Source organism: Varroa jacobsoni, unplaced genomic scaffold (assembly GCF_002532875.2).
Source record: "Varroa jacobsoni isolate VJ856 unplaced genomic scaffold, vjacob_1.0 contig00012, whole genome shotgun sequence".
In the NCBI taxonomy this organism is placed as follows: Eukaryota; Metazoa; Arthropoda; class Arachnida; order Mesostigmata; family Varroidae; genus Varroa; species Varroa jacobsoni.
Window position 1 is genome coordinate 246,882 of NW_019214396.1, and position 12,720 is coordinate 259,601.

General features: G+C 44.2%; 1 protein-coding gene across 6 annotated transcripts in view; it reads right to left on the reverse strand.

Annotated features, from left to right (window-relative positions):
• The window catches only part of LOC111270591 (cAMP-dependent protein kinase type II regulatory subunit), a 90,939-nt gene extending 78,393 nt beyond the window's left edge, over positions 1-12,546 (reverse strand). The window contains exons 1-3 of one of the 6 annotated variants that reach the window (XM_022850887.2): positions 11,966-12,546; positions 3,963-4,626; positions 3,403-3,551 (exon numbers count right to left, since the gene is read on the reverse strand). In XM_022850887.2, coding sequence (XP_022706622.1) covers positions 3,403-3,515 — 113 coding nt within the window. In that variant the 5' untranslated portion in view covers positions 3,516-3,551; positions 3,963-4,626; positions 11,966-12,546. Of the gene's footprint in view, positions 1-3,402; positions 4,627-5,284; positions 5,732-11,018; positions 11,240-11,260; positions 11,365-11,965 lie in introns of those variants that run through there. The other 5 variants (XM_022850886.2, XM_022850883.2, XM_086972540.1 and 2 more) reach the window with 5 other exon arrangements.
• Positions 12,547-12,720: the final 174 nt, after the last annotated feature.

Genomic DNA, 12,720 nt, shown 5'->3' on the forward strand with positions numbered 1-12,720 from the left:
TCATAATTAAACTCAACCATTCAACATAATAGCTATAATAGCAAGAAATGGTTCACAGACAAAGCGAAACGGCTCGTGTCTTTCAGCTTTCGCATCCAGATAAATGGAAGAAATCGACCAGGGAGGAAGATCATCCTGGCCGACGTCTATGTTGAGAAGCCGTATGGGAGCATTCGGCCGTCGAGATCATCGATGCTACTACGTAAACTTAAGCGCATATGTTATTTCGTTGATTACTTGGCTGGTAGATCATTTTTTCAACGCATTTCATTGGGAAAGCACGTGACTTTCCGTATTGTCAGTAATAACAATAACGACTGTATTAAATTGGGTCTCATTGATTCGAACGATTATGACACATTCTTCTACATACCCATATCCCTTGTTGGTGCAATAATAAGCAATTAGTTTATTTAGTTATACCAACACACAAGTCCAGCGCTTCGAGGAGATTTAGGTTGGAAGCAAAGACGTCACAGTGATGCCAAAAAACGTATTTTAACAGGTTCTATTCAGGAGATGCTTCCCCTCAGAGTGGCAAATGTTTTCCATTGATAATGCTATTACGGCAACCCCCAAAGCTCGATGAGCAGCCTAAATAGCAATTACAAATGGATATATACGTTTGTATCCATGAATATCGATATTGACTTTACGGTGATACGAGCGCACTTTAATTTCGCAATGTTAATGGCGAGCCTAAAAACGCATATTCTAGGTCACTCTCTGCAATGGCAGACGGCGGTCGACTTTTACCCGTCTGGTTACTTTGGCATAATTAATTAGTCTTGAACGGCGTTCTTGTAATGAACGACTCAAGAAGAGAAAGTTGGACAATACGCATCGTAAAACGCCAAAAATCCTTTAATGATTTCGATTTTCTACACAATCGACAAGGTTCATTGTTCAGCTAAAAGCAAAAACGGTTAGGATAGATAAAATTGAATCACACAAAGCTTCATATGTAGCTACGACACCGAATAAGACCTAAAACGTGTACAATGCTTAGAGGTAGAGGCGTTACATTTTCATAATCTAGATTTCGCTAAAATTTGTTGAGACACGTATATCTACGCCACGCATAGAAGGCGTCACGATTTTCAATTCGTAATGTGTAGCGAGAAATTATTTACGGCCAGAAGTATGCTAGGGAAATGATGACAAGATACATGACATGGACGCCCCTACCAAATCTTCAAGATATGAGATAAAAAAAAAACGTGAATAAACAAGAAAGTAATAAATATGACGCGTCAATACTTAATGTAAAGCATCTTAGCATTTTGGTTGATATTGATTTAGTTGGTGGTATTGATAGGACTAACTGATTAATCCTCATTTATCGTCTCCAGAATAAAAAAAACTGCTCACTTTTCCTTGTTTATTGTGTTTTTTTTAACATTACCAAACAAACATTTATTGTGTTTCTTGGTGAGGAACGCTTGCTTCTGTAAATTCGTACTAGTTCGATTATCCGTTTAATGTAACTTCTGGCCATTCGTTGGATATCAGAATTAGCCACCTATCATTCTTCTTTTGCAATACCACTCTCGAAACCATTATTATTTCTATAAAGTAAAATCCTCACATGTTACAACATCTATAACGACAGTATCCTCAGAACATCAGCAACGAGTCTTCTTAATTATAAGAGACACTAAATAATCGACGTGTATTTTCACGCCGAGAGAGTACTACTCGATTCTCTCTCTCATACTCAAACGCGACGCTACTAATAACTGCGACGTATATATGATTAAGGTACTATATTAAATCTTCTGGCTTCCTTTGCATATAAATGCAAGTACGTTTAAGAAGGTTTCGATTTTTCTATGGAGTATCGATTGTTAGATTCGCAGTAGTTGATGTCAAATTTTTGTACGCTAAGTGAACTCCATAGTTTTGACGTAGCACCTGAACATTTTCTATGCAGAATTATGTTGTATATATATATATAATGAAGCTGATCGAAGTCCTGAGGTCGCTTTGTATCCGTCGAGTGGCAAAAATCGGTAATCATTGAATATGCCCAGTTCAGCTGTACAGCTGATCTTCAGCTCAATCTGGCTAGAGATTATTCTAGTAGTGATAGTCCCCTTGCTTTTGTAGTAAATCCATGCTTTGTTTGGTTTCCCAATTTACTACCACGTCCCTAATTTTCCTGCCAGTTAAATCACAGACAGATAAATAGCAGAGCAGCTAAATAGTTAGATATTTGTTTTCTGTCTTTGGTGTTTTCTTTAGGTTATTTTGCCTTTTGTTTAAACGAGTATTTAGGTGTCTAAGATAATTTTCTCCGAATTGTTTGTTACTGTTTGTAGAATAGCGGTCCTTCACGTAAAATGGCTCATTCACAACTAAGGTCAGAGTGGTTCATTAAAATTTTCTGAACACTTCCATTGAGCCCTAAGCAGTTTCTTTGCACCGTCCCACATACGAAGCAAATCCAGATTAGCCTTTCAATGCTTACTGAGACGACTACCAGAACTATCAAATGGCAGAGATATAACATTTCCATTACAACCTGAATGCAATGGATCAAGGAAGAACCGCTGACGCCAACTGTACACGCTGTATACATATAGATTCAATTTTTGTTTAGCGTTTCCAATATTATAGTTTCAATATGATGCCTGCGTTTTACTCTAGCCCAATAAAACCAGCATAAACAATTGTGACATGGTCATATCTACGATTGACAGGACATTAATGAGTGTAAGACAACGGGCTTCTAGCTGAATAAATACTTCAAATTTTACGCCCGGTATTGTCTTTACATATTGCCTCAGACGAGCCAACCTCATAGCTGCTATGGCTGAACGGAACCATCGCGTTATACTAAACTGCAGTAGGATATTTTACATATATATATATATATATATACAGGCTAGATAAATATATGCACTTGCGAGAAGCGTCATCTTGCGCATTTACCGATGCTACTTTTTTGAATTTCTACGTGCGGTACTGCCGTTAGGAACTGGTTAAGAAGAGGGCCACTCCGAGCACAAGAACAAACTGTGTGTCGACGCTCAGATTTGAACCTATACCACCTCCACGTTCTTAGGTCTAGTAGTCCTGTTGATGCCTTAATCCTATATATTTTACACAGCTGGTGATATTTGCTTGTCCAACAATGGGACTTTTAAAATCTGTCCCTTCTCGTGAAGAATCTCTTATACACGTCGATGAAACGGCTATAAAAGTTGAGGCGGGTTATAGTTTTAGTGGGATTTTCGGTTTTGTCTAACAAATGCCAGCCAAATGCCTACATAAAGGTCTAACTAAGGAGAGTGTTACTTGATACCAAGCGAAATCTCTCGCCGACGTCAATCAGAACGCTATTACTATTATTATTAATAGCAAATGTGACTAGTACTAGTGTCAATTTTAGGTACTCACGTGAAGTATCGTGCGGCATACGAGAGGATATCGTCCGGCCTTTCGACGAGCACTGATACCGTAAACTCCATGAGCAGGTTCGTCAGCTCGGGAGGAACGTCGTGTCGATTCATTTTCACTGAGGTTTTCTATGATTCGCCGCGTTTACACTACATGAAACAAAGGGATACGTGGATATATTTTGATACTGATATACTCGAACTGATTGGCCGGCTAATACTAATAATAATAACAATTGTAGCCGATTTTTATTAGCGTCTCCTTCCACGATATTTCCTTGCACTGTCACCCGAACCGCGCATTACATACGGTATCACTGAAGGCTGGCGTACGATAACGGCTTTTTTATTGGCGGAGATGATGCTGATGATCGTGATGATCAGTGGCTTGCAAAATCTGCTTTTCTTTTACTTTTTCGTCGTCTCCCTCACACACACGTTAGACTTGCGCTATTTTGTTTATATCCACACGCGATTGCACACCGTACGTTCACTGTAGAAACAAGGTAGAATCTCTACTGTAGATCGTATCGTAGATAATGTACGACGTAAATATCTCACCTTTCCTCTCGATCGTTCTATGTCTCGCCCTCTATTTTGACGTACCCTCCTGCAGAATCCGTCCTGGTTTCTTCTGTGAATGACTGTTCTATATACTGTTCACTATAGACGTCGAGGGGCCAGCGACGTCGACGCCAAATTAACAACAGTTTAGCGCTCTACTGTAGAACGTGGCTGGCGCAGGCGGTTAACAGGAGCTGTGTAACCAGTCGAGAAATGCACTACAGCGTCCGACAGTTGCAAGCAATTATCGTCGTAGGAAACTATGTTTTCTAGCCACTCGTACGATCGCGACGCGTCTGCTAGCACTATCCAGGTGCTATTCTAACCAAATACGGCCGTTACAAATACGGGCGATCGAGACAGTGCCAAAAGAAGGTAATAATGGTAGGTGGGTCCTCCTGTAGACACGCAGACGAACATCGACAGGTGATAATCTATACGCACGTCAAAAGCACAATAGATAGACGAATCTGCGTTGGCAAAGGTTGCTGGTGATGGTGGAGATGGAGAAGACGAAAGAGGCGTGAACGTCTCTCCAACGATGAAAGCACGAGGTGGATGAAAGGACGCCGATGTCGCGAAGGATTCGTGAACTTCACTTCGTCCTCTCACAGTTCACATACAGTTGATGTACATTGGCTGTCGCTGGCTGAGCGACTGACTAAAAATAACATTGAGACACAAAACAGTAGAATATAATTAAATGAAAACGATTTTGTTTGAATCGATAATTAATGTATATGAAAAAAGCGCTCCTCGTAAATAACAGAGTACCATTTATGCCCCATTGACCCTTCTCATTACCGCCCCGTCAAACACAACAGCTTTAGCATCTATCCACTCGTACTTGTGCTCACAGCCCCTCAACCTACGGACAAACGAGGTCGTTGAATGTTGGATAGGATCCCGCAATGAACGAACGATTCAACAAAGCAAACTACCAAGAGTCACTGAATCAATTATCAACGCGACCATAGTAATGTTACAGTAATACTAGTAGTACCACAAGGAGGATTGCCGTCAATTGCAACCTGTCCTGGTAAATCGTTACCATGAATTTTTGTCGGTACTCCCTGTGTCGTATCGTTGTTGTTTTGAAAGTGCGAGTTGGTTCAAAAGATAAGGACGACTAGAAGCTGCTGTACAATGAGCATTTCATCATTTTGAGGTCAAGGAATAGGCAAAAGTTGATCGCTCAGGCACACGTAGACACGCCTGGTAGTCGACCTTATGTTTAACAGTTAAAGCTTAAATAGTAGTGCTACAGCGACTCGTAGATGAGATCCGCTGAGTAGATGTCTACGTTGTTGTGCACGTACATGTTCAGCTGTGCCGAAAGTAGCTGGCAGCGTCGATGCTCCTGCTGTTGATGGAACAGCGTCGAGACAGCAGCCACGATCTTTATTTGGCCGGCTACACTAGAATAGTGACAGAGATATGTCTATCTACGGGGCCAGCAGCGACATCATACCAGTCAACTCAGCTCAGCTAACCAGGCAGTTACCCAGACACAGGGGCCAGCCAGCGCCAGTAACCGCCATTCCATTGCGAGCGAGAACAATCTAGGATGATGCTCCCTCTCTGCCACATTCGTGACAAAGCAGCTGCGTCGTCCGTATGCTTCCTTCTCTAACCCTGTCGTCTAACGCTGCTTCTGCTGCTCCCGCTGTTGGTTTAAGAGGTACTACACTTTCGCTGCGCAACACGGCCAACGCATTTATGCAGTCCATAGACGGACAGTCACGTTCGTGCCGACTCAAGACGACGGCGACTCGCCCACGATGAGTGTCGGCGCGTGTCTGCTTACTCTTGGTAACGACGAACGCTGGTCTAGTTCGAATGTTCTATTGAGCTGCATATATTACACGTACACTTGAGAAAGGACGCTATACGTTAAGAAGAGAAATATGAACACACAGTCGCAAACAGGTACATTAGCTTTGTGCATGCGGCGTCCGGAGGTGGCGGCGACAGCGGCGCCACCAGTAGCGACTCGTGCCAATGGCTGCCCGGTGTCTCCTTTCAGGTTAACTTCAATATGCTCTATTTTCCTACCATAATTTCGATATACTTCTCTCTCTTAAACTCCCTCTATATTCACCGAATCTACCGATTCTGTGGTGGTGGAGCGTGTTCATGGTGATGAACTGTGTGCTATAATAATAATTATTATTATTACTAAGATTAATTAGAGATATGCCAAAGAGGGTGAGAGCACGTTAGAAAAATGAGAACGGAAAGCGTATTAACGTGTCTTTCTAGGGTATCTGCGTGTGGAGGGGGAAATTGGGAGTGTAATGGTATTACGTCGTTAATAAAAGATGCTGCTGTCAGAGCCAACAATACACTATAGGGTATATGCTATGGGTGTTACGGTCGTATTGGAGATAGCGAAACCCACAGAGTGAAAACACAGCAGTGTCAACAACTGGTTACCACTGCTATATGTAGTGACTACGGCGGGCGAACTACGTTGACGAAAAAAAAACTGCGATGTTATGTTGAATAGGAACACTGGTTTCCGACGCTACGGTTACTGCTGCTTTCTACTTTGTACCGATTGACGACGGTACTAATTCTTCACCCCTCGTTTCGTTTCTTTGGTAGAATAAGAAGCTGTTAATGGCCTACCGTAAATAGTACACCGTAAACTGGCAGATCGGACGAAATAGGGCCAGTATCTATCTTCTATTCTCTTGTTGTACGTCTTGTATTGGTCAGCGGTAATGGAAGCGGCAGTGGGGGATGGTAAAAAAAATATATTCGAGGACATGACTGGGGCAATCCTGTATGCTCTTATCTGGCTCCTCTATCCCCGTTATCACTGTTGCAGCTACCATTGTTTCTCAGCCGGGCCTTGTTACGTCGTTTGTGGCTCACGATCTTAACGCATTCAAGGTTGTACGTTCGTTAGCTTTCCCTTGTCACGCAGCGGTTTGACATTATCTTTTTTCATAGTCGCTGCATTGTTTTCCAAATAGTGACCGCTGTCCCACTATATCCTCTAGTCGTTTGCTAACGATTGGATTTTGCTGCTTTTCATGCCACGGTCTACCTACTCATTTGATGATTCTGGTTGAACATTGCGCCTGCGGGATTTTGTTGTTCCTAGCTTTAGGCTGGTGTTTTTTTGCTTCGTGATTTTTCCACCGAGCAAAGAGTCGTAGGCGCATATTCACCTGGGTTTACACCTTTGATCAGGCCTCGAGGGAAACAGATCTCAGCTCTGTTGTGTCCTGTTTCTTTTCAACGAATAATAACAAGCGACCGCTAGATTCACCAGAACCGCTGCTTCCAGAAATTGCCTGTATATGTAAAAAATGCCTGCATTATATGTACGCATGCCTATATATATATATATATATATATATATATATATATATATATATATATAAATAAGAGCGTGTCCGAAACACAGGCCGTAAAATAAAAAATATTTGAAGGAGACATGCTTGATTTCTTTTCATTCTTAATTACGCCTTACGTTTTCATTATCTTAACATTAACAGTAATATTCGTAAAATACAAGATACGACAGTACTAAGTATAAAACTCAAAACATTTACTTGAAAGTCTGCCATCTTTTCATGATAAGGACCCGCTGTCCTCGCACCAAGTTCGAACATCTTCTCTATATTCACGCGCCGATAGAAGCGAGCCAAAAAGATCGACTACGACGTATCCACTATCTCACTTTTTTTACCCTTTCTTTAATAATCTTGAATCTCAGATCACACGATAGTAGCAACTGATCCAGCGGTAATGTCTTCTGCCAGCAACTCCAATTTAGCGAGTAATGAACGGCCCAATCATCAGCCGCAACAATTCCTCCAGTTGAGTAGACGACTGAGCCCTCAGGAGTGTTCCGTTGTTTGTGCCTTGCTTCTATCGGGTTGCGTTGCCGCTGACAGTGAGTGTCAATTGCAAGCCATCGCCTTACCTTCCGCCCGTTTACCCAGCGTTAGCGTCGTCGGCGCAGGCGGCCGCCGCTGCCGGCTATGCTGAGGTCGTCAACAGGAGCGAACCGAACCAGAACGAATATACACCGTGAGCGATTTCTATCGCCTTTCGTTTATCCACGAATTCCGCACGATAACTGGTGCTCCACTTGATGTTGGGGCGTTAGTTCCACCACTCCGCTTGCTGGTTTCACAGTGGTAGCAACGGATCCGCTAGGCGATGGATAGACACACCGCTTCTGGATGCTGTGGGATGGGTTGTTAGCACTGGGCAATAACAAGAACCAGTGTAGTGGTAGTGACCAGAATGACACATGGAAACACTTGCGGTCCAACGGATAAAAGGGTAAGGGCGGTCGGAGGGTAGCCCGTCGGGGGCGATGAGCCAGGTGGGGGGAAGGGCATAGTTTATTTGGCTCTATATTTGTCTCGCGGCATGCTACACGGTCCTCGTGGCCTGTTTCGTTACCTTCACTATGTTCGCTTCCTGGTTGAAATGCTAGTAGGCGGGTTGCTGGGTCTGCCGCTGAGCCCCGTTCACCACTAGATAAGCGAAGGAGTAAGAAGCTTGCAGCACCCCTGCGGAAGCCAATATGTCAAGAATATGGCATGCGATGGCGATATTTTCTAATAAAAAGTGCCAAATGTAAGAGTAGGCTTACAGCTATAGCGATAGTTGCAGTAGTGAGGAAAAGATTCGTTTACCCACATTTTGTTACGACGGAACATGTCCGCTTTAAACAAGCAACTAATTGTATTATGCACTTATTTTTATATGTTCTGATTGAACAGTTAGTTGGGAAGTTTAACCTGTCTTGTTTGCGCTAACTGCCTAGAAAGGATTTGTGCTGGCAGGCAATTAGCTACAACACTACATTGATGATCCAAGTAGAGCAGTAGTCATCACACCCACTAGCAGTGGCCATCTTCGCAAATGCAAATCTTAAGGGTCCAAATACGGCTACTAGTACAGAAATGATACAACTTTATATTGTGGTTAGGTTTTTTCGCGTGAGCTAAAATTGCTTATGAAGTTTTTGCGTAAGCACTCGACACACTCTCGTCATAGAAATGCACCGCTTGTTCAGACCATTACATCAATAGAGGGCGCTGTAATCTCCGTTATCTTGCAGCAAAAGCGCCATTAATAACGCTCGTAATTCGAGTGTTTTCAGTATTTGAAATTCTAGCGACTTTCCTTCGAATTCCCTTCAAACGACTGCATGAGCGTACAACGAGAGTAAAAATGATTGTCTGTGTATGTAGTTTTGCCTCCCTCACACCTTATTGGCCCCTGAAGTTGAGCACTCGCCATCTGTTGAGTCGCCGTCAAGCGTTTAAAGTAGTCCATTTAATTTCCACTTCGCCTCATTGACATTGCTGTTGATTTAAATACTTAAAAAAAAGGTTAGTCGTAGCATCCTCCTGTTGTGACTACGGCCTCTTCCAAGCAGAGACGCGCAGAAGAGGCGCTCCTCGTCGAAGGAACATTCTCGACCGGCATTAACGAACGCCCACAGATAAGTCCAATGAAGTAGATAGCCAGAACAGCTGTCCTTCTGAATCATGCAATTTACCAAACCGCTATAGTGTTCTGTTGGCTCACAGAATCAATTAATATATATGCGTACAGTGAGAAAAGACACTAGCGGAGGTGCTGTTATTTACCATTGTCTGACAGCTTTGCTTGGATAGATTGTAGGTAAACTGTTGTGTTCTATTAAGCCTCCTGTTAAACTGTTTCTGGTTGTGATTTGCAACCGTGTACGTATTTACGTGTAATTGTGATTACCGAAAAAACAAAGAACTGCTGTAGCTTGTCAGTAATTCTCAGTTTGTATGTGCTTGAATGAACCATATAGTCAGTTCAGTAATCTTATTCACTTTTACAGTACGATCTGCCGCTATGGTAGCTTACATACAAAATACGCACGGAACGGCAACGACAGGTCGGTTCTTGTAAATTTACGAGAGTTAACTGGCTATCTCGCACTGCTATTTATTGAACGCTTAACGTTCGCCAATGCTCCTTTTAAACAACGGACGACAATGATAATAATAAAAAAAAATCTGGCAGTACACGACAATGTGCAACGGTGGCCAACGTCGTCTACCAGTATCAACATGAACAACTGCAGGAACAGTAAAGTCCTGTTATTGGACCAGGATGATCCAACTCTACGAACTAACAACGCGCAACGGCAAAACCAATGGCGATGCCAGCGACAATTGTTATAGGAGTGAACGCAGCACAGACATTTAAAACGTTAGCAGTTTTTCCCGTAACGTTCTTTTTTTCATTCTTCTTCACGATTGTTGTAACGACATTTTCAAACTCATCAGCAAACTACCATAAAGACGCATGGTATTTTCATAAAGGTAGATCATGCGGCAATAGTAACAATTGTTGTACTAACAATATTAATAACTATAATTAACCGCCCACAGAGCGACCGGCAATCAGTACTTTCGCAATGGCGCAACGTTTTTAGTGTGTAGTTCTTATACCGAGCCCCTTGACGGGACAACCAGTATTCAATACGGCTGGCTGCCAACACCGGGGGCTGTTCGTTGCTGTCAGGCGAATGTCGATCAGTTGCCACAAACGCGTACGGTACTTGTTGCTTGGTTTGTTCTAGTTCATATATTATAGCATCCAGTCCAGTGTAGCTTGATAAGTTTATCTAATATATATACAGGCACGTATGTACACATATGCGTGCGAATATACACAGAATCTGCGGAGATACGGACTGATAAACGATGAAAAATCACACTGTACTGTTTTTGCTTTTCTCTAGCGGCCGCACAGCCTCACATCTGCTGTCACTAGTAGCAAATAGTAGCAGGACCCATTAAACAGTGGTCATTGCCACACATTAGTGGAACAGAATTGAATAGACCGAGCCGGTATATTCATGACGGCGCTCCGTCACTCGGTGCGATGGGTCGACGATTCATCAGCGCAGACAGCCCGACAGCTGCATACTTAACTAGTCATTAGAATTATTATTAGTATAAACATACATTGTATCTATGGTAACTTGTTGGCACAAACAGGCAGCATCGACCATCACTGCATTGACTCACTCACACAAGCGAAAACCCAGCGACTCGTGGATTGACTGGCCTGTCGAAAGTAGATCGATAAATTCTTATCAATCACCGACGACGAATGCTTGCTGGAACAGGCAGAGTCTACGAACACCGGGACCACCCCCGTGAAACTGGCACAAAAGTAAAACACGTTCGTGCTGATTTTTTTTAAATCGTTGTACGGTTGGTAGCAAAATCAGAAAGCAGCCCTGCAAACCTGCCGATCAACGAACGACTCACCACTGGAGCTGTGGCTGCAGACGACCATACCAGCAATATTCTACTGTGAGCAGTTGCCGAGCATCAACTATTGCCAGTAGCTCACCACTCTCGCCACCGTTACGACAGCAGCGACTTCAGCTACTGGCACACTCCTTCCCGCCGCTGCTATCGACGCTGCCGTCACCATGAAGCGACGATCAAGCGTCGAGCGCCATGGTCGATCACGATGACAGCGGAGTAGACAGGCGACTCGACGTGGCCGAGCTGTTCTGGCAACAGTAACCATAGCACAGGAACAATGCAAAGAAAAGGCAGCTGCAACGGTAGACAAAGTAATTCGCTCGGTAGATAAGCGGCTGCTATGGAGGGGTGCAGGGGAGAGATCTATCCCTGTTGTCGTTGTTCAACCTGGCTCATTAGCAGTTGTATACACAGTGATAAAAGCCAACTAGCTGTTGAAATGTAGCACACAGAGGAAAAGGTCTCTTTCAATTTGGCCGTGTCCGTTGCTCTATGGAGGCGCTGTCGCCCTTTTGTCGTGGGCAGACCCCGGCGGTCCCGTCAGCGGCCCGCCCTGTTCATTGGTGGGCAGCAGTTTGCTTTTGTTGTTCAGCTTTCTGTTGCCGCTTGCTGTTGTGTCTAGAGCGCCACAAACAGTGCCGCTCTGTCTGACTCTACTCCAGTTCGCGCGCTTCACTGGCGACTCTTGAGTTACTTACTTACCTACTGGAACTACCACCACCGTTGACTGCTGCCCTCACTATTCATACTACGATGTTGATGATATTATCACACTTTCTGCTGTGGCACAACAGCCGTAGCAGCGCGAATCGTTCGAATTACAACCGCCTGCAGCGCTTAGTTGCTTGCTTCGGAGCTCGCGCACACTTTGACTGTTGGGCGAGCTGGGCTGCTGGCTCATCGTATAGCAGTTGTAGTGAAGCATCAACGGCAGGAGCGAACCTTAAAACGCGCCCGCACACACGGCGCAGGAGCACCTGTCTACAGGACGGCGGTGCCGGAAGGAGCCGACCCGCTAACCGTTCTCTATTATTCAGTGAGCATGCGTGTCTGTGTGCGGAGCTGCAAGGCGCGGTGGCTAAGGTGGAGAGAGGTAGGCAGTGCCGATGCTTCTAACGACAGATGGGGCTGCGGTGGCCCCAGCGCGAAATCGTTACTGGATGCAGCAGGAGACACAGTCGGCGTCAGGAGAGCGCTACGAGCACTGAGCGGATGATGGAGGCGGCGGTGGCGCCGGGCTGGACTCACGCACCCACGTTGTTTTGAGGGAGGCAAGTGGTGGTACACGATATTTAGATTTTCTCGGATTCGTCGGTGTCGTCGTCTGCGACAGCAGCGCTCGTCATTCGATGAACGTGGGTAAACGAGACGCGTGAATCCATTTGAACAGACCTAAGTTAACGGTAGAGATGGAGTGCGAACAAGATTAGCAGACGACGTCCTTTGATGCCAAAGGA